The sequence below is a fragment of the Oncorhynchus tshawytscha genome, linkage group LG28, assembly GCF_018296145.1.
Source record: "Oncorhynchus tshawytscha isolate Ot180627B linkage group LG28, Otsh_v2.0, whole genome shotgun sequence".
NCBI lineage: Eukaryota > Metazoa > Chordata > Actinopteri > Salmoniformes > Salmonidae > Oncorhynchus > Oncorhynchus tshawytscha.
The window spans coordinates 4,324,719-4,347,448 of record NC_056456.1 but is presented as its reverse complement, the minus strand read 5'-3'; the positions used below and the strand labels follow the sequence as shown (position 1 = coordinate 4,347,448).

Sequence of the window (22,730 nt, the reverse complement as noted above, 5' to 3'; positions counted from 1 at the left end):
TTTATTGAGAATTACATATCTATAACTAAAATTTCGGGTAGCCCAAAAAGTTACATATTGCATCTTTAAGTGCCCAGCGTGAGCTGTGGAAATACCTGGAAGAAGGAAAGGGGGGCATGTTTACAGTCACCTCTCCAATTCTGTCAGACAATGATGGCTTTTTATCTAAAGCTGTGCCCTGTGGCACTAGATCTGGTTTGTGCTCCTGAATCCCAAGTGTTCGTGGAGACAGTATTCTGTCTGTGGACAACTGTCATCATACTTGAGAAATTGAACAACCACTTCTCTGAAACCCAGTCTTCTTAAAAATAAACCAGAGAATATTGTTTGGTTGAACAGAAACGCGTGCACACACACAGAAGCTGGCTGGCTGTGAACTGGGATTGGTAATAATCTAAGAAACATGTAGGGAGTCCCATTGCTTTAGGACTTTGTCAGGTGGTTTAAGCATGTCCAAATTGGGGTTGGCAACAGTAGATGGGCCAGGGTGTACATTCACATTTCCAGATATCATCAACAGTAATACAATCAAGACACAGCAGAGGACAGGGAGAGCTCTGCAGTGTTGATTTATGACATTTGATTGTGCATCAGATGGCAACACATAGCAAGGCTCCTACCCTCCCACGCATAGGCTACTTTCTCTCCCTAAAACTTCAACTGAAACTAAATAATATGACAACTAAATAAATGTTTTTATCAAACAAACTAAATAAAAATGAGTAAATCAAATCTGAAAACTAACTAAATTTCAAATAAAAATCGAAAAGTGAAATAAACACAAATTCAATCACAAAACTATAATAATCTTGGTAGAGACCCTGCTGAGTCTCCCTCAAAAACGAACCATATTTGGTTAGCAGAGACCCGGCCTACACTGTAGTTTCCAACCCATTTTAGCTGAGACAGGTAGAAGTTCTCTCTACAAGCCAATATGTATCCCATGTAAAGTCTATTACAGTGTATTGCACTGTATGGAGGAAGTGGAGTACGAAGTGTTGCTGGATATGTTTGACACAGTCCCCTCCAAACTATACATATTTGGTTAGTATAGACCCTACTTAGCATTTTCCACTCCACTTTAGCTAAGGTAGAAAAGTTCTCTCTACAGCCCAATACTATTAACATTCCAGTGACAACATGGTATTGTTTCATTTTTGGTCTTTATTTTCATAAATTACTTATTGCCTTTTCTTGTTGGCACAATACTAGTGGCCAATGATTAAAAAATATATAAACTTTTTGAATGAATTCTTCCCATTGCAGTGGTTTGAATATCGGGCTTTTTAAAAAAAGGTTTCGAAATTACCATACAAACGTGGCGTCATGATTTGTGCTGCTGGCAGAATACTGATGCGTCCTTCCTTATACCGCACACCCTCAATTTGACTGCAGTCATCCCGAGAAGTGCGTTTCAGGTTATTTACTGATATGCAGCAGTATTTGTAGGAGATATGAAGCTGTGTCAGATCGTCGTCTCAAATTTCGTGTACCGGTATGTACCTTGTCGACCACGGAGATAATTGCGAATTTGCTACGGATTACGACGAGCGACCCTTTTCTCAACCCGCGGTTCCGTATTGACTGAGCACTTATGCATTGAACTTTCTGAAAAACATTGGGCCTTGGCTATCTGTAGCCTCTTTGCAAACAGCAACAATGTATCATGTTATAAAAGGACTTGTTCTAACAGAATCCCAATGCTGGGATCCCGATAGTGAAAGGTCATACCAAGACCTATTCGATAAACTGGACACCAACAAGGACGGGAAGGTCGATGTTGCTGAATTGAGAGCGGGCATAACCGCAATGGGCATGTCATTCCGCAGAGGTGCAGCGGAGGTAAAAGTAGAGCCATGCGGATTCCTGACGTGAAGGATTTGGGATTGGGACATACAGTATGTGTAGCAAATATACGCAACACAGACCTTAGACATATGCCATTCTCATTCACTTAGCCTATTCGCCCATTTGTGGGCATTTCCCTGTAAATAAAATAACCTACACTTTATATAAACGAAATACTAAACTTTAGCCGACTAACTAGTTTCTCCCTGTCACATTCTGGAGCGATAACTCCGTAGTAACAGTGTTGGTGTCTGGTGTTATCAGGGCAGGGCTGGTTTAAAGGGGCAATCTGCGACTCGAACAACAAAGCGGGCACCCCACCACTGTTTCGGTAAACAGCTGAGGGATGAGGCTGGATAAATGTTATATAAAAGGGGGGAGGGGGAATAGATCTGTCTCCAGCCATATGTTAGTACAACCTTTGATGTATTAGCCCGGTTTTGACGAAACTTGGGTGAATGGTATTGAGATGTGACATTTACAAAATAACACTGATTGGCCCAAGAGGGGCGCTGCATCATTCTTGGAGGACGACATGTTGAGTGTTGCCTTGTTTTAACCATGTTTTGAGGCTATACAGTATTTGTTTACAATGAAATAACTCAAATAAATCAAGTTTATGTTTTGGGTTCTGATGGGATTAGACAGTTGAACTAATCTCACGAGGCTTTTATAAGTCATATTCTTCAAGAATCAATTAGTATGTATCATGCATTTAAAAGTTCAAAAATGAATGTAGCGATCACAGATTGTCCAGTGGGACACGGGTTTCATCATCAATATGACATCTACAAATGACTCATCCCCAGTATCAGGGAATGAAAACATATATTGGTTTGTGTTGTTACTAGCACCACTAGAGGGGAGATACCTGCCCCGTTGACTTGGCCATCATCTCCAGTATCAGGGAATGAACACAGATATTGGTTTGTGTTGTTACTAGCACCACTAGAGGGGAGATACCTGCCCCGTTGACTTGGCCATCATCTCCAGTATCAGGGAATGAACACAGATATTGGTTTGTGTTGTTACTAGCACTGCTAGAGGGGAGATACCTGCCCCATTGACTTGGCCACCATCTCCAGTATCAGGGAATGAACACAGATATTGGTTTGTGTTGTTACTAGCACCACTAGAGGGGAGATACCTGCCCCGTTGACTTGGCCATCATCTCGAGTATCAGGGAATGAACACAGATATTGGTTTGTGTTGTTACTAGCACTGCTAGAGGGGAGATACCTGCCCCATTGACTTGGCCACCATCTCCAGTATCAGGGAATGAACACAGATATTGGTTTGTGTTGTTACTAGCACCACTAGAGGGGAGATACCTGCCCGTTGACTTGGCCATCATCTCCAGTATCAGGGAATGAACACAGATATTGGTTTGTGTTGTTACTAGCACCACTAGAGGGGAGATACCTGCCCCGTTGACTTGGCCATCATCCCCAGTCATTATGCAATATTCATTAATGTGCACAACATGCTCTTATGGTTACACAGTATCACTATAACATTAGCCTACCATTTAATGATAGCATTGAAAAGCTATACTGTTCCTGTGTGAGTCACTATGCAACTGCATGAATTAGTGAGGCAGCCTATGTGATGCCTTTGACTCGTAGTTGTGTGTGAGTAACCTTGCCAATGTACAAAGTTCTGCTTCAGCGGTTCAACTTCCAACAGTGAGGCAAATAGACTAATCCTCTCATTTGTGTTTGTGCAGAAAATTGTATCGTCTGGTGACGAAAACAAAGATGGAGGGCTTGACTTCAATGAGTTCAACAAATATCTGAAAGAACACGAGAAGAAACTGCGCCTGACGTTCAAGAGCTTGGACAAAAACAACGATGGTAGGTTACCATATCATATCCTTCTCCACAAGGCACGGGTGATTTGGGGGGGATCACTGGTGACACAAAGTTTAGGAAGTACAGTACTTGATGAGCAGCGAGATCACTACAGATAGACTTCAGTATTTGACATTTGTCCAGGACCCTAGGATGCCGGGAGATGCGTTCAATACCGTCCACTAGGGGCAGCGTGAGCATGTATTACTATCTGGCTCCCAGTTTGCTAGGGTGTTGTGAATGGGGATACAGGAAGGGTCACGGCTTCAATCTCATTTTGATTTCTGTTTTAACCTTAACCAGTCGAAATTTATGCCTAAACTTAATCCTCAAGTTTTTTATGATTAACCCTCAATTTGTTGTGTTTTTACAACCTTCACCTTTGACCTACTTTCACTTCACCGATAGATGTTCATCCCCCCCCTGGACAATTGTTGAAATCTGAAGTGAGACTGTGATCTTGTTGTGCTGAGACCTGTCTCTGTCAGAATGACTGCACATGATTCTCACAACAATGTAATATCACTGTTACAACAACAAGGCATGCTAGAACATGCATTATACTTATGAACATATACTTATGAACTAGAGCATGTACTTAAACAAAACCCTTGAAATGTCTCTATCATTTCCTCCAGGGCACATCGATGCCTCTGAGATCAAGCAGTCCCTTGAAGAGCTGGGCATGGACATAACCAAGGAAGAGGCCCAGACCATCCTACAAAGGTTTGTCCTCATAAGCTAAGTGTCCCTTCATTAGCCATGTCATTTCTTACAAACTATAAGCATTTTAGTCTATTCCACTTATCAACTAATCATCAAACCCTTGATGAGTTAAATTAGTGCTGGGTTGGAACAAAAATGGTCAAGTTGGCTAAAGCAGAAGTAGAATGGTAACCAGGCTAGTACTGTTACTATCTGCTCTGTGACCTCATATCCTGTCTGTGCAGCATGGACATTGATGGCACCATGATGGTGGACTGGAACGAGTGGAGGGATCACTTCCTGTTCAATCCTGCCCATAACCTGAATGAGATCATACGCTACTGGAAACACTCCTCAGTGAGTGGGTTACCCAGTCCGGAGTCCGGATTCACACCTGCACCCACACACCCCTTGAAAAACAAGATGTGTACAAGCAATATTGTGGAGAAAATCCTATCTTATTGACTTTCTTTCAACAAAATGTTCATCTCCAGTGCATTGTTTATCTCCAGTGGATCATCTTACAAATTCTGTTTCTAGGAGATAGCGAGTCCCTTTTATAACTTTTTGCTGAGACACTACATGCTAGGCTGGTGTTGCTGCAACTTGTCAAGCCACAACTGGTGAGATAGCAGGTCTGGACAAGACGTTCCTCTCTCAGCAGTGTGTAACTTTATCAGTCAGGCCTGTTGGTAGGGTAGGTGGTAGTGTGTGCTTCTCTACAGAAAGTTTTGTTGACCACATGTGCTACTTACAAATAGCATGCAGTGGATCTTACAGGCCTGACTGATGAAGTTGCAATAGTATAAAAGGCTGCAGTGCACGGGGGCTATTGATGGGGGCTATTGATCACCACCACACAAGTTTTCAAATATTTTTCCCGATGTATGCTTGAGTGCAAAATGCTATGATAAACGTTCAAAAGTCTTGGTGGCGGTTGATGGGCATAAGGACAATATAACTTCATTCTTCTTTCACTCACTAGGTGCTGGACATAGGTGAGAGCATTGCCATCCCTGATGAGTTCACAGAGGAGGAGAAGATCTCTGGTGGCTGGTGGAAACAGCTGTCTGCCGGGGCGATGGCTGGGGCGGTCTCTCGCACAGGCACCGCCCCCCTGGACAGGGTGAAGGTCTTCATGCAGGTTGAGTACTGGAAGGGTTGTTACTAAAGAGGATGGGAATACAATGCGTTATAACTACAAGTATGATTTAACCACAACCCTTATTCCTAACATCATACCTTGTGAAAAAAGACTACAGTACAAAATGGTGTATTCTCCAACCCCTGTTGGTTGTGTTTCAGGTCCACTCCTCCAAGTCCAACCGGGTCACCCTGCTGGGAGGATTCAAGCAGATGATTAAGGAAGGGGGCATGGCCTCATTATGGCGAGGGAACGGGGTCAACGTGTTAAAAATAGCCCCTGAGACTGCTATCAAGTTCATGGCCTACGAACAGGTTGGACACCGTTTCTTCTATTTTTAGTTTGATGGATGGAGGGGGACAAGCAGGAGGAGAGAGAGACCTATAGAGGAAGTTACAACAAGACATTTAGAACAGGAAGTAAATAGTACAATGGTGGCGGGAATAGGAAATGGGACAGAGAGGGGAAGACAGACAGGGAAAAGGAACACCTACAGTATGTGAGAACGCTGTTCATTGACTACAGCACAGCGTTCAACAGCACAGTGCCTTCCAAGCTCATCACTAAACTATGGACCCTCAAGAGTAGGTTAAAGTACCTGAGTTTGGCACTGAAAATCAAGTACTGGTATACCTTGAAAATCAGACATTTTCTCAAGTTTACACTTAAAAGTACTTGAATTAAAATGAGGGGAGAACAGATAATGATCAAATATGTTTATGAAAAATTATAGAAAATGTATTGGTTTTGCAAACTATTTTCCAGGCAGACTCCCAAGTTTTATTTCCTCTCGTGTTTCGTGCTGTGGTTGCCAGGCGAGCTCGCTCATTCCACCCACACTGCCACTCAGCCAGGCAGGTACAGATCTGACTGATTAGGCGCGGCCAAACGTCACATCGATAGCTAAAATTCCCCGGGCGCACGCAATATTCCACTTTATCAAGCGGCGGCTGTGGTCCTGCTGTTCTGGTGGCCGTTCATGTGCTGTTTTCATACAGACCTCCCGCCCTTCTCCAGTAGGCATGTCCCAAAACTCTGCTCATCACTACTCAAATGACAAAATCATCAGTACTGACTTACCACTCATGTATGTAGTAAATAAGTAGTGAAACAGTGTATTATTGAGTAGAACTTGTAAGGTAGTGATGAATATTATGTTTATTTTCTTTTCATGAGGTTGTGGTGCTATACTGCCATCTGGTGGCGATTAGTAACAATTGCATAATATTAACTATTAGAAATTGATGTTCCTTGAAAATAAATATTAGTGCTTGAAAAAGTAGTTGAAAGTCCTTGAATTTGACTTGCCATTGTCTGTATGAACCCTGGACCCTGTGATTAAACACCTCCCTCTGCAACTGGGTCCTGGACTTCCTGACGGGCCGGCCCCAGTGTTGAGGGTCACCCCGCTGACCCTCAACACGGGGCCCCTCAATGGTGTGTGCTTAGTCTCCTCCTGTACTCCCTGTTCGCGCACCACTCCAACACCACAATTATGTTTGCAGACGACACAAAGGTGGTAGGCCTGATCACCGACAACGATGAGACAGCCTACAGGGAGGTCAGAGACCTGTCAGCAAGACAAAAGAGCTGATTGTGGACTACAGGAAGTGGAGGGCCGAGCACACCCCCATCCACATCGATGGGGCTGTAGTGGGGCAGGTCGGGAGCTTCAAGTTCCTCGGTATCCACATCATTAACGAAGTATCATGGTCCACACACACACACACACTCCAACACAGTCATGAAGAGGACACAACAATGCCTCTTCCCCCTCAGGAGGCTGAAAATATTTGGCATGGGCCCTCAGATCCTCAACAAGTTCTACAGATGCACCATTGAGAGCATCCTGACTGGTATGGTAACTGCTCGGCCTCCAACCGCAAGACACAGCAGAGGGTAGTGCGTACGGCCCAGTATATCACCGGGGACAGGCTCACTGCCATCCAGGACCTCTATACCAGGCGGTGTCAGAGGAAGGCCCTTAAAATGTTCAAAGACTCCAGCCACCGATGTACCAAGTCTGGAACCAACAGGACCCTGAACAGCTTCTACACCCGAGCCATAAGACTGCTACATAGTTAACCAACCTGGACTATCCACATTTGTCTTTTTGGCGCTCACTCTTTTGACTCATCACATATGCTGCTGTTACTGTTGTCTTTCCTGTTGCCTAGTCACTTTATCCCTACATGTATGTACGTATCTACCTTTCACTGCTAGTCTACGGCTGTTGTTACTGTTGTCTTTCCTGTTGCCTAGTCACTTTATCCCTACATGTATGTACGTATCTACCTTTCACTGCTAGTCTACGGCTGCTGTTACTGTTGTCTTTCCTGTTGCCTAGTCACTTTATCCCTACATGTATGTACGTATCTACCTTTCACTGCTAGTCTACGGCTGCTGTTTACAGAGGGAGAGAGGGGTTCTAATAGTATCTCTGTTATCCTCATGGTGTTATCCTCATGGTGTTATCCTCATGGTGTTATCCTCATGGTGTTATCCTCATGGTGTTATCCTCATGGTGTTATCCTCATGGTGTTATCCTCATGGTGTTATCCTCATGGTGTTATCCTCATGGTGTTATCCTCATGGTGTTATCCTCATGGTGTTATCCTCATGGTGTTATCCTCATGGTGTATCTCAACTCTCTCCCCATCAGTATAAGAAGCTGCTGACACCAGAGGGAGGGAAGGTCCAGACCCACCAGAGGTTCATGGCTGGCTCTCTGGCAGGAGCCACCGCCCAGTCATCCATCTACCCCATGGAGGTGAGAGGACCACCCACTGTTACCGAGGGTTTCCGTCACTGTCAGATCCATGGAATTCATTTGATCAAGTAGAAATCCCATAGTACAGCAACATGAATCAACTGTATTCTCGTTAGCAGGTGGTGTACAATTCATTTAACATAAACACTTTATCTCAGGAAGAAATATGTCCCTGAAAATATATTTCTCGGGTACATTTTGAACCTAAAAGTTTCAACTTAAACGTTAGTGTAACCGAACATACGAACGTTTCATGGGAACGTTGCAGGAACATTTCTGTGTCTCAGTTGTCAGGACGTCACCCGATGGTCCCAAAGAATCGTCGTTTCTTTCATTACACGTCACACCTTGTTACTTTTGCCGAGTCAATCAAGGCCCTGATTGGTGAACCACTGATCCATTCACAGCTCTTTGTTTTTGGCAAAGTTCCCAGGGAAACTCTCACACAGTGCTTTTAACATAGTGTTTTCAACTTTCATACTGTATTTGACACACGTTGACATGATTACATTGTGCATTTTCATCCATACAGTCATTATTATGCAGTGTGCAAAGCTGTCATCAAGGCAAAGGGTGGCTATTTGAAGAATATCAAATATAAAATAGTTTGATTTGTTTAACACTTTGTTTGGTTACTACATGATGTTATTTAATAGTTTTGATGTCTTCACTATTATTCTACAATGTAGAAAATAGTCAAAGTTAAGAAAAACTCTTGAATGAGTAAAACTTTTGATCTGTAGTGTATTTTAATGTAATTATTTGGCAAACACCCTGAACTGATCGAATTAAAATCAGTTTCTCATTGAAAGATTGCAATCTGTAGGATCAGCACACATTATGACAGCATTTCCACTACCTCTCACAAACTATCAGTACTTATTAATTCTATATAGCTGAGCATCATCTCTCCATTGTCTTCTTTCTCCTTTTAGATGATGAAGACCAGACTGACTCTGGGGAAAACTGGCCAGTATAATGGAATGTTTGACTGTGCCAAGAAGATTCTGAGGAAAGAGGGCATCAAAGCCTTCTATAAAGGCTACACTCCCAACATGATAGGCATCATTCCCTATGCTGGCATCGACCTGGCTGTTTACGAGGTCTGCAGGCTGACGATTTCTATCATAGAGTCAATGCTGTTTCTCATTCCACATTGTAGTACTGCAATGATTTACAGTTCACTGACGTGTATTACTGAAAACAGAGAATTCCATAATGTTGGACGTTTTTCAGGACTCAAGATTGAATCCACTGAATTGTGTTCATCGAATGTTGTGTTATTCTAAATGAGAGAAGGCTGGCCACGTTAATGTGACCACTGTCTGAACACTGATTCTCTTTGGCGCCAGTCACATCCCCTAAATGATGATACTTCCCTTGTCCCTTACCCCACCCTCTCTTTGTGCACCCTAGAGCCTGAAGAATGCATGGTTGTCCCGCTACGCCAAAGACACAGCCAACCCTGGCATCTTGGTGCTGTTGGGCTGTGGCACCATCTCCAGCACCTGTGGCCAGCTGGCCAGCTACCCCCTCGCCCTGCTTCGCACACGCATGCAGGCACAAGGTAATAAATACATCTGCAACTAGATGAGATATTCTTTATTTATTGAAGCCGAAAAACATTCCAAATCCAATCAAATTCCAATCTCTCCAGCAGCACAGAAATAAATCTTTGACAAATTAAACCAGCTGCTACTGATATGTCCTGATATGTAGGCTGCTACTGATATGTCCTGATATGTAGGCTGCTACTGATATGTCCTGATATGTAGGCTGCTACTGATATGTCCTGATATGTAGGCTGCTACAGACATGTCCTGATATGTAGGCTGCTACTGACATGTCCTGCTATGTAGGCTGCTACTGATATGTCCTGATATGTAGGCTGCTACTGACATGTCCTGATATGTAGGCTGCTACAGATATGTCCTGATATGTAGGCTGCTACTGATATGTCCTGATATGTAGGCTGCTACTGACCTGATATGTAGGCTGCTACTGACATGTCCTGATATGTAGGCTGCTACTGATATGTCCTGATATGTAGGCTGCTACTGACATGTCCTGATATGTAGGCTGCTACTGACTGTCCTGACAGATATGTCCTGATATGTAGGCTGCTACTGATATGTCCTGATATGTAGGCTGCTACAGATATGTCCTGATATGTAGGCTGCTACTGATATGTCCTGATATGTAGGCTGCTACTGACATGTCCTGATATGTAGGCTGCTACAGACATGTCCTGATATGTAGGCTGCTACTGACATGTCCTGATATGTAGGCTGCTACTGATATGTCCTGATATGTCCTGAGGCTGCTACTGACATGTCCTGCTATATAGGCTGCTACTGACATGTCCTGATATGTAGGCTGCTACTGATATGTCCTGATATGTAGGCTGCTACAGACATGTCCTGATATGTACTGACATGTCTGATATGCTGCTACTGACATGTCCTGATATGTAGGCTGCTACTGACATGTCCTGATATGTAGGCTGCTACAGACATGTCCTGATATGTAGGCTGCTACAGACATGTCCTGATATGTAGGCTGCTACAGACATGTCCTGATATGTAGGCTGCTACAGACATGTCCTGATATGTAGGCTGCTACAGACATGTCCTGATATGTAGGCTGCTACAGACATGTCCTGATATGTAGGCTGCTACAGACATGTCCTGATATGTAGGCTGCTACAGACATGTCCTGATATGTAGGCTGCTACAGACATGTCCTGATATGTAGGCTGCTACAGACAGTGTATGTCCTGATATGTAGGCTGCTACAGACAGTGTATGTCCTGATATGTAGGCTGCTACAGACAGTGTATATCCTGATATGTAGGCTGCTACAGACAGTGTATATCCTGATATGTAGGCTGCTACAGACATGTCCTGATATGTAGGCTGCTACAGACATGTCCTGATATGTAGACATGTCCTGATATGTAGGCTGCTACAGACATGTCCTGATATGTAGGCTGCTACTGATATGTCCTGATATGTAGGCTGCTACAGACAGTGTATGTCCTGATATGTAGGCTGCTACTGATATGTCCTGATATGTAGGCTGCTACAGACAGTGTATGTCCTGATATGTAGGCTGCTACTGATATGTCCTGATATGTAGGCTGCTACTGATATGTCCTGATATGTAGGCTGTGTAACCTTTTCTTTCAATCTGCATCCTTTTGTTCATTTACTGTCTCTCAGCAACTCTGGAAGTGTCGGACAAGTCCACCATGACTGGACTGATGAAGGGGATCATGGCTAACGAGGGTTTCTTTGGACTGTACCGGGGTATCCTGCCCAACTTCATGAAAGTGATTCCTGCTGTGAGCCTCAGCTATGTGGTCTACGAGTACATGAAGACCGGCCTGGGGATCTCCAAATGATGCAGGGACAGTCAGACAGGATGTTAAGTCTTTAGGTCTTTTTGGACAGTTTAGTTGGAACTTAGTGATCCGCACAGACTTTTATGATCTCACGTGGACAACCAAACGTTGCCATATTGTGATCACTCTGTGTACTGGGCCTTACGTGGAGAACCATGAAATCAAGGTTGGGTCTGAGATAGGCCATAGCAGTAGACTCTCCAAAAATGATGCTCTCCTCTTTAACTCAAGGTGAAATTCCAATATGGTGCAATATACCCGTTAAGAACTGCATTATGGATCTTAAAACATAGAGAACGAGGTATCGATGTCTTCAGGTGAACACTGTGAACGAGGTTCAAGAGCTTTGTCCAAACTATTTTTGTTCCACTGTAATATTAGACGCTCCATGCACACATTTTAGAGAATCCCACACTACTACAGTTTGCTATAGAATTCTGTGGTAAATTGTAGTCTGGGTACCAGTCAATTTAGCTAACGTTCCACTACCTGTACTCTGTGTCATATGCCTAAGATATATTTAAAGAATGAAGAAAGACCGTCTCTTTGGCATATCACATGGAGTAGGCTACATGGAGTGGAATGTTAGCTAAATAGACTGGTACCCATCATCAACGATCACTCGGGGTTGAGTATGATCGTCCTCCTGGTGGGTCTTCAGATGGCTGAAGAGGCCGATCCGGGAGCCACATCTTTTGATGCGGTATGGGCCAGGGTGAGTGGTGGTGGTGGGTGGGCGTTCTTGATGGGAAGTCTCTCCTTTCGAAGTTGCTGCTTGTCCTCTGCGGCACGGCAGAGATTTTCTTTGTACCATGCAACTTCGTCATGGACAGCTTTTCTCCATGTCGACCTGTCGAGGAGTGGAATGTTAGCCAAAAAGGCTGGTACCCAGGCTAAGTAAACTGTAGTATACTATAGAATACTATACTACACACGGTAGTATCCCTCGATCAGGGGTATTACATAATATATAATTTGGTAGTATACTGTAGAATACTATACTACACAGTGTGGTATTCCTCATTCATGTGTAGTACTTACTGTAGAATTCTGTAGTGAACTGTAAAATATTATAATATTTGAAGAACTATAGTATATTAGTAATATATGCATAAAACACTATAGTAAATAGTACACTAATGTCCACAGAACACTGCAGTACATACTATAGTTTTTTAACTATAGTAATACTACAGTATTTATAAGTGTGCCTTACCCTCAGTTAAATATCATATGTTTCTATCTTATTTGGTTGGTTCTATTTATTTGTACAGGTTAGTGTCATTTACAACTGCTGTTTTAATGTTATGTTTTCACGTGTTTTAACAGATGATTTACAAACATGTCTTTTTGTACTTTATGCTTTTCTTGAAAGACAATGCCTACCTTGTTGTTGACCGTTAAGCTGAATCTCAAGCAAAAATATTCATCGTTACAAAAGCTCGCATGCAAATATTGTCTATGAATCATTACTGGAGCTGAGGGGGAAGTCTTAAAAAATGCTGCCTCTTTTTTTGCTAAGCTTGACTGAAATGTAAGTAGGTTGTGTACACTGCCAATACTGGTTTCCAATTCAGAATCACTTCAGGATCCCCCCTACACACACACTCCATATGCATGTCATGCACCCACTAAAGATTATTACTACTTGAGGCCAATGGTTGTTATGTTGCCTCAATGTCTTATGTCTTAATTATGTTTGAATATGTAATAGGTCTACTATGCCTGAATCAATTGACATTGTGAGAGTTGTATGAATGTCCTCGCAAAGCTTAGACTGAAAGAAAAGCAATGCATGTGTTATGGGTCGAAACAAATGTTTGCAGATGGTTGTCCAGGTATATATAAATATTCACAATGGAATGTTTTCAATTGAATTTAAATGAATAGTGCACACCCAGTGCAAAGCCAACTCCAAATTGTCAATGCTGTGTGCATGTCGCATCTAGAGGTCTTGCAGTGCACGTTTGTGAATGCTTATTCCACGAATGATTTAATTGATCTGTGTCAATCAACTCTAGATCATCGTCATCCCTGTGCGGACATCCAAAAACCTATCCAATCAATTTACAGTGTACCTTTAAAAATATATATATATTATTCATAATACAAAAACAACTTACATCAAACATGTCTAACAAAACAAAATGCATGTATTAACAAGAAAATACTCAAACATACAAAATATATCAATAAAATAATAGAAATAACTATTCTAGTGCAATTGTATTCACTCTGAGAAAATGTCATGATTAAGGAAGATGTTATTCACTAGGGATAATGTCTTAAGAGAATTCAATCAAAAATATGTGTAATTTTGGTATAGAATTCTGGAATTTTTGTTTGTTTATAAAGTATTTGGCAACAAGAATTTTAAAAAATGTAATCATTTCAATGGTCTTGTTATCATTGCAATAGTAACATAATATATCCTTCATGTCAACATGGGCAGTGTTCATAATGGTAAATAAGTATTCTGCAAAGGTTTTCACAGAATTCGGACACACATTTACATTCAAAGAACGAGTCAGATTCTCCCCTTTTTCACAGAAAACGCAGATATCATCAATAGCCACAAATTTGGACAACACAATTTACATGGATATATCTTATGTAGAATTTTAAAGTGCACTTCCTTAAATTTGTTGGGTATACAGCAACCAAGCTTTTTCTAGACAATGTCAGGAATAAGCACGTTCCATAAAGATTTTCCTCTCGGTGTAAGCTGGTTTTGTGAATGAAGAATTTGTCTTATATATTTATTACAACTAGATTTCTCAAGTAAGCCCACACCTTCCAATCTCAGTTCTGGATAAGCTCTGTGATCATTCATGAGGCTAAGATGAGTTTTCATTAGTGTAGTTAGACTACTGGGAATGGCTTTGATCACAGAAATAAACTCTCTGAAAGGTATTGGAAATTCATTCAATGTTAAAAATTGTTCATATGTAAGAATATGTGCACTCTGATGTGCACTCTGATGTCAAAAACATCAAGAACAAAGTCAATATTCCTCTCATGCCAGCTGGGGTAGAACAATGACTTATTCCTTACAGTTATGTCTGAATTATTCCAGGAAACATTTTCCAGGCCATTAAAGCTTGTTGGTGAAACCTAGCCAATTTAGTGGTTAATCATTCAGGAATATAATTACATTTCAGTAAAAATGTAACTTATTAAACACATTATTTGGAATGAAATACCATATTGAATCGGTACTAATCAAACATCTTTTCAACCAGTTTTCAACCAACACTTCCAGACCGCCTTCAGATCTTTTATTAGAGAGGACTGACTCTTTTAGTTGGTGAGACTTATTTTTCCAGATGAAGTCAAGAAAGCTCTTGTTGATCTCTTTACAACTAGAGGGACTTACAAATAACGATAATGAGGGGTACACGAAAGGAGACAGTCCCTCTGCCTAGGACAGAAGTACTCTCCCAAGTATAGAAAGATCTCTTTGTAGACAATTATTCAATATATTTTTTCTTAATTTTAGGAGAGAAATTCATGTCTGACGAAGTGCTTTTTTTGACCGATGTTTTCCTAAATATTAACACAGTCCTTTACAGAAATGTTTTCTATTTCTTTATCATCAGTCATATAAACATAAGATTTCACATTTAGAAACGTTCAGTTTTAATCCTGATGCAATAGAGAATGCAGTGATAGCATTAAGGACATGGGCGACCTGGTCTTTGTTTCTTTAAAAAAGAGTATCAGCAAATTGGTAAATTTGGATTTCTTTGTTAAAAATGGTTAAGCCATACAGATTTGCATCATTCAGAATATCTAGAGAAAGAAGTTCCACAACCAAAATGAATACAAATGGCATCCCCGTTGTACACTTCTGTTGATACGGAATATTTTGGATGTATTAAGGTTTAGTAACACAGAACTCTTTATATAGTTGTAAAACATGCGAATGACTTCGATAACATTTTCACCGAAGCCAAAAAGTTTACCGATTGAAGCAAATCGATGTTGATGTCGTAATCGATCGAACGCGATGAACTAACAAATGTTTTTGAAATTAAACACAATATAGATTTAAACAGTGCCACAAAAACGTTTATTCATAGATAACTGTTCGCTATAGAGCTCAGCTTACTACTGAATATGGTAAATTGTTGTTCATCATGTTTACTGAGCTTTCAAGAATGTACTATATTTGTAATCTGTCTCGCTATTTGTATAGGAGAAACCCTGGGTGAAAGAATTGAAATGGGTACTAGAGGATTTGAAGGATGACCCTAAGAAAGCTGTCTATCGACCAAGCAGCAGGACCGAAGTTAAGAAAATTGTAAGACCTTTCTAAATGCGCCATCAACCATAATATGGAGGAAATGAACTATACATTTAACACATAAGGATAATCACGTCACCCCTACCTATATCCTATATGTACAAATTACCTCGACTAACCTGTACCCCCGTACACTGACTCGGTACCGGTACCCCGTATATAGCCTCGTTAGTGTTATTTTATTGTGTTACATTTTATTATTTTTTACTGGAGTTTATTTCGTAAATATTTTCTAAACTCTTCTTGAACTGCACTGTTGGTGTAAAGGGCTTGTCAGCATTTCACCGTACGGTCTACTTGTTGTATTTGGCGCATGTGACAAATAAAGTTTGATTTGACTTTAAGTAGCTAATAAGATCAATTTAGGTCTGCATTATTGGTGATTCTGGAGAAAATAATGTATTAAGCACATGTTATTCTTCCAGAATCCTTATATTTGATATACGCATTCTCTAACTAAAGACATTTCAAAATAAATTTGATTAAACATTTTTTTTAAATAATACATTTGATTTGATTCTTACAGTACATAACCGCTGATAATCAAGAGTATCTGAAGGTTAAGAAGAGGACCAAACAAAAGTCAGAGAAGGTATCTAGCGATATATTTTACATGCTGATGATGCCATCCATAGTTGATTATTTTATTCAACACGTCAATACAATCAATAGATAAACAATGCCTTGTGCCATTTTGTGAATGAAATGCGTCTCAGTTAATGTATTAGGCGTCTAAGCTCAAAACACAACTTTGATAGAATAATCAAGAGAAAGTCCTAACATATAACTGGTAAACCCAATGCCTTGTCTACATGTTCTCTACCTCTCAGTCCTATTCCCACTCCTCCAGAAGCAGGGCAGTGATGACCCCAGTTGTCCCTATCGCTCTGGGGGAGCTGGAGTCCCCTGGGACCAGTGATGATGAGGAGGCCACAGACCGGAAGGAGAGGGTCTCCAGTGCCAGGGAACGGCATGAGCAAGCCAGAGCCATGATGGACACATTCACTGAGAAGTTCCACTCTATCGCAGAGGATCTCCAAGAGATGAAGGTACTGGTCAGAGAAGGGACCAGTGGTCTCCAACCCTAGACTTTGAGATTGACAGAGTATGCATCAACCTTTGTTTCTACCCAGCACTAACTGATTCTACTGATCATCAAGACCTTCATTAGCTGAACCAGGTTGGTTAGTGCTGGGCTTTAAACAAAACCTTGTACACCCTGTGGTTCTCCAAGACCAGGGTTGGCGACCACTTAGAACTCTCCACCATAGGGCTGTTGATCGCTAGTTTGTCAGCATAGATATGTGTGAAAACCCTGCGCCTCTGAAGATATACTATGTTTATATCAGAATCCTACATAAGCTGTAGAACTGTGATGTGCTTCTTTCCCCCTTGACTGCACCTAGATTCCCAGGAAGAGGTCCACTCGACTGCGGTCATCATGCTCCCAGTCTGCCAATGAGGATGGATCCCCCCTGGCCTCTACCAAATCAGATAAGGCCCTGAGGCGAGACTGGTCACGACATATGATTACAGCCGGAGAGGCCGGTGGTGACATCATTCGAACACCTTCATCAGCGTCATTATTCTCTTTGCCAACCATTTATGAGGTCGTCAAGGGGAGCAGCGAGTCCAAACCTGATGTGTCCGGAGATGATGTCAAAAAGAGCAAGACGTCCAAATGTAAAGTCAGGCAAGGCTTTCGCTATTTCACCAAGGCTTTGACTGGACTGTTGGTTCGTACGTTTTATTTATTGATTTTATTTACATCTTTTTTCTCTGTGTCTGGTATGAGACCTTAACTGTGAGTGTAATTGGTGTTGTTAGGGGAAATAACCACACCAGGTTTCCATCGGTGCTATGCTCCTGCTGGTCTACAGTATCCCCCAAAACACGTTACAAATGCCGTGGTCTATTGATTGAGTCATTCATTGTAAGTTCCTTATTTATATGAAATAATGAATGACTTCATGTCTCTTTTACTTTTCATGAACCTCCCAAAGCGTACAAAAGATGACCCTACTGGAGATGGACGGATTGCGCGAAGTGTGACACCATCCAATGACACACTCAACATGGTCATGGCTCCTCCACATCCACTCACTAACTGGCATTTGTGAGCTACATTCAGACAAAAAGGCAACCGCATTTTGTATGGATGATATTTAGCAGAGGATATGTTTTTCTTATATAAAGGGTACAAATGAATAATACAACTGTTCTGTTGGGAGTAGCGGTGTTTGGGTGGAATCACTGGGGAAGCCAGAAAAAAAGCCATATTACAACCTATGTGTTGTGATAATTGCGTTGTTTGCTCTATAAATCCAACCCTAGACTTTGAGATTGACAGAGTATGCATCAACCTTTGTTCCTACCCAGCACTAACTGATTCTACTGATCATCAAGACCTTCATTAGATATACAGCTCTGTAAAGAAATGAAGAGACCACTGCAAAATGAATGTTTCTCTGGTTGTACTATTTATAGGTATGTGTTTGGGTAAAATTAACATTTTTGTTTTATTCTATAAACTATTGACAACATTTCTCCCAAATTCCAAACTAAAATATTGTCATTTAGAGCATTTATTTACAGAAAATGACAACTGGTCAAAAGAACAATAAAGATGCAGTGTTTTCAGTCCTTGAATAATGCAATGAAAATAAGTTCATATTCATTTTTAAACAACACAATACTAATGTTTTAATTTAGGAAAAGTTCAGAAATCAATATTTGGTGGAATAACCCTGATTTTCAATCACAGCTTTCATGCGTCTTGGCATGTTCTCCACCAGTCTTTCACATTGATGTTGGGTGACTTTATGCCACTCCTGGCTCAAATATTCAAGCAGCTCGGCTTTGTTTGATGGCTTGTGACCATCAATCTTCCTCTTGATCACATTCCAGAGGTTTTCAATGGGGTCCAGGTCTGGAGATTGGGTGGTCTTCCATCCACACCTTGATTGACCTGGCTGTGTGGCATGGAGCATTGTCTTGCTGTAGAGCATTGCCTTGCTGAAGCACCCCCAGATCATCACCGATCCTCCACCAAATTTCACATAGGTTGCAAGATCTGGAGAGGCCTACAAGCCGCAGTGTCTCGCACCCACTGTGAAATTTGGTGGAGGATCCGGTGATGATCTGGGGGTGCTTCAGCAAGGCTGGAATCGGGCAGATTTGTCTTTGTGAAGGATGCACGAATCAAGCCACGTACAAGGTTGTCCTGGAAGAAAACTTGCTTCCTTCTGCTCTGACAATGTTCCCCAACTCTGAGGATTATGTTTCTCCAACCTGAGAGCACTAAACATTTTCGGACCACTACACAACTATTGATATAGAACTACAGAGAGTTACCGCAAGTCACAAAGAAAACAGGAGCTGCCTCCTCTATTCCAGCACCATTTCAACATCATCAAACCCCCTCTGGTTAGTCTAATACAGTGACAACTAAAAGATACCAAAAACAATTTAGTCCAAACGTAAGCTAAATATGATGTGACTGTCCATGGTTCTGATTTTTGTGTGCTTGTGCGTGTGTGTGCACATTCATTCAAGTAGAAAAACCGTGTTTACCCACCCTACTTATAGAGAAACGCCAATGCCATCCTCCTCTCTTGCATGCTGACGAAAGTGTCTATCACTCCGTCATACATATCAGGCTTTTATTTTTTGTTTTCCTAGGCTACCTGGCTAAAATGCATGCTTGCGAGCCTAACTTCCTTTCATGGGCAACGTTAGCTAGTTAAACATTAGCCTTCTAACATCTATCTACATATTGAACTCTCAGGCCCAGGGGCACAATGTATGAATGAATGTTTGGATCAGGATCACTGTTATAATCATTGGCCAATACGGAGAATTAAGTAAAACCACAAGTCCAAATCCCTATCTCACATCCATTGCTAATTTAGGAAAGGGGCCATTTTAGCTGGCTGGCTAGCAACCGGAGGACAACAACACAATAAGATGCAACAATTCAAGTTGTTTCTGTTAATAACGTATGCTCTCAATGCGATTTGATAGGAGTGACTGGCTTCCCTCGTAGAACAGCTAAGCGATTGTTAAATACTTTTTAGCCTCGTCACTTTACTCACAGAAAATGTCTGCTAAATATAGAATCACATGGTTCATCCATCTCTCTGTAACTGCCCATAACTTCACAACAAAGTTGCCAATGTCTGCAATTGATACAAACCATCAACGTATAAAGGTATAAAATACAAACGTTTGCATAAATTCAATCATATTGAAAAACATTTAATGTTCACTCAATTGAGTTATATTTCGCTAATGTACGCTACTGTCTGTAATTTGTCTCAGTAAATTTCATAATGGGTAGCCTAACATCAAATAACATTTTATTTGTCACATACATGTGTTTAGCAAATGTTATTGCGGGTGTTGCGAAATGCTTGTGTTTCTAGCTCCAACAACCAGTAATATCTAATACGTAATATCTAACAATGCACACAATCTAAAGTAAAGGAATTAAGAATAAATAAATATTTGGATGACCAATGTCAGAGCGGCATAGACTAAGATACAGTAGAATTGGATAGAGTACAGTATATACAGTGGGGCAAAAAAAGTATTTAGTCAGCTACCAATTGTGCAAGTTCTCCCACTTAAAAAGATGAGAGAGGCCTGTAATTTTCATCATAGGTACACTTCAACTATGACAGACAAAATGAGAAAAAAATATCCAGAAAATCGCATTGTAGGATTTTTAATGAATTTATTTGCAAATTATGGTGGAAAATAAGTATTTGGTCAATAACAAATGTTTATCTCAATACTTTGTTGTATGCCCTTTGTTGGCAATGACAGAGGTCAAATGTTTTCTGTAAGTCTTCACAAGTTTTTCACACACTGTTGCTGGTATTTTGGGCCATTCCTCCATGCAGATCTCCTCTCGAGCAGTGATGTTTTGGGGCTGTTGCTGGGCAACAAGGACTTTCAACTCCCTCCAAAGATTTTCTATGGGGTTGAGATCTGGAGACTGGCTAGGCCACTCCAGGACCTTGAAATGCTTCTTACGAAGCCACTCCTTCGTTGCCCGGGCGGTGTGTTTGGGATCATTGTCATGCTGAAAGACCCAGCCACGTTTCATCTTCAATGCCCTTGCTGATGGAAGGAAGTTTTCACTCAAAATCTCACAATACATGGCCCCATTCATTATTTCCTTTACGTCCTGGTCCTTTACGTTTCCTTTACGTCCCATTATTTTCAGTCGTCCTGGTCCCTTTGCAGAAAAACAGCCCCAAGGCATGATGTTTCCACCCCCATGCTTCACAGTAGGTATGGTGTTCTTTGGATGCAACTCAGCATTCTTTGTCCTCCAAACATGACGAGTTGAGTTTTTACCCAAAAATTATATTTTGGTTTCATCTGACCATATGACATTCTCCAAATCTTCTTCTGGATCATCCAAATGCTCTCTAGCAAACTTCAGACGGGCCTGGACATGTACTGGCTTAAGCAGGGAGACACGTCTGGCACTGCAGGATTTGAGTCCCTGGCGGCGTAGTGTGTTACTGATGGTAGGCTTTGTTACTTTGGTCCCAGCTCTCTGCAGGTCATTCACTAGGTCCCCCCGTGTGGTTCTGGGATTTTTGCTCACCGTCCTTGTGATTATTTTGACCCCACGGGGTGAGATCTTGCGTGGAGCCCCAGATCGAGGGAGATTATCAGTGGTCTTGTATATCTTCCATTTCCTAATATTTGCTCCCACAGTTGATTTCTTCAAACCAAGCTGCTTACCTATTGCAGATTCAGTCTTCCCAGCCTGGTGCAGGTCTACAATTTTGTTTCTGGTGTCCTTTGTCAGCTCTTTGGTCTTGGCCATAGTGGAGTTTGGAGTGTGACTGTTTAAGGTTGTGGACAGGTGTCTTTTATACTGATAACAAGTTCAAACAGGTGCCATTAATACAGGTAACGATTGGAGGACAGAGGAGCCTCTTAAAGAAGAAGTTACAGGTCTGTGAGAGCCAGAAATCTTGCTTGTTTGTAGGTGACCAAATACTTATTTTCCACCATAATTTGCAAATAAATTCATAAAAAATCCTACAATGGGATTTTCTGGAATTTTTTCCTCATTTTGTCTGTCATAGTTGAAGTGTACCTATGATGAAAATTACAGGCCTCTGTCATCTTTTTAAGTTTCATCTTCACAGATGAAAGCAGGTTCACACTGAGCACGTGACAGACGTGACAGAGTCTGGAGACACCGTGGAGAACGTTCTGCTGCCTGCAACATCCTCCAGCATGACCGGTTTGGCAGTGGGTCAGTCATGGTGTGGGGTGGCATTTCTTTGGGGGGCCGCACAGCCTTCCATGTGCTCGCCAGAGGTAGCCTGACTGCCATTAGGTACCGAGATGAGATCCTCAGACCCCTTGTGAGACCATATGCTGGTGCGGTTGGCCCTGGGTTCCTCCTAATGCAAGACAATGCTAGACCTCGTGGCTGGAGTGTGTCAGCAGTTCCTGCAAGAGGAAGGCATTGATGCTATGGACTGGCCCGCCCGTTCCCCAGACCTGAATCCAATTGAGCACATCTGGGACATCATGTCTCGCTCCATCCACCAACGCCACGTTGCACCACAGACTGTCCAGGAGTTGGCGAATGCTTTAGTCCAGGTCTGGGAGGAGATCCCTCAGGAGACCATCCACCACCTCATCAGAAGCATGCCCAGGCGTTGTAGGGA

The 22,730-nt window shown here is 41.7% G+C and overlaps 1 protein-coding gene across 2 annotated transcripts; it reads left to right on the top strand.

Annotated features, from left to right (window-relative positions):
• The first annotated feature begins 1,349 nt into the window (after nt 1-1,349).
• LOC112226520 (calcium-binding mitochondrial carrier protein SCaMC-1) lies at nt 1,350-14,795 on the top strand. Of its 2 annotated transcripts, none has more exons than XM_024390880.2 (10): nt 1,350-1,842; nt 3,575-3,701; nt 4,337-4,424; nt 4,649-4,760; nt 5,389-5,547; nt 5,709-5,861; nt 8,210-8,317; nt 9,253-9,420; nt 9,734-9,884; nt 11,539-14,795. In XM_024390880.2, the coding sequence occupies exons 1-10, from the start codon at nt 1,660-1,662 to the stop codon at nt 11,718-11,720; spliced, it is 1,431 nt and encodes a 476-aa protein (XP_024246648.1). In that variant the 5' UTR covers nt 1,350-1,659; the 3' UTR covers nt 11,721-14,795. The 2 variants fall into 2 exon arrangements, with proteins under 2 accessions (XP_024246648.1, XP_024246650.1); XM_024390882.2 differs by having other exon boundaries at nt 1,780-1,898.
• Nucleotides 14,796-22,730: the final 7,935 nt, after the last annotated feature.

What these genes read in the sequence shown, in the direction of transcription:
- LOC112226520 (XM_024390880.2), top strand. Translation starts at nt 1,660, where the DNA reads ATGTATCATGTTATAAAAGGACTTGTTCTAACAGAATCCCAATGCTGG. An exon ending in CTTGGACAAAAACAACGATG is followed by an intron (nt 3,702 to 4,336) that starts GTAGGTTACCAT and finishes CATTTCCTCCAG; the next exon opens with GGCACATCGATGCCTCTGAG. An exon ending in CATCCATCTACCCCATGGAG is followed by an intron (nt 8,318 to 9,252) that starts GTGAGAGGACCA and finishes TTCTCCTTTTAG; the next exon opens with ATGATGAAGACCAGACTGAC.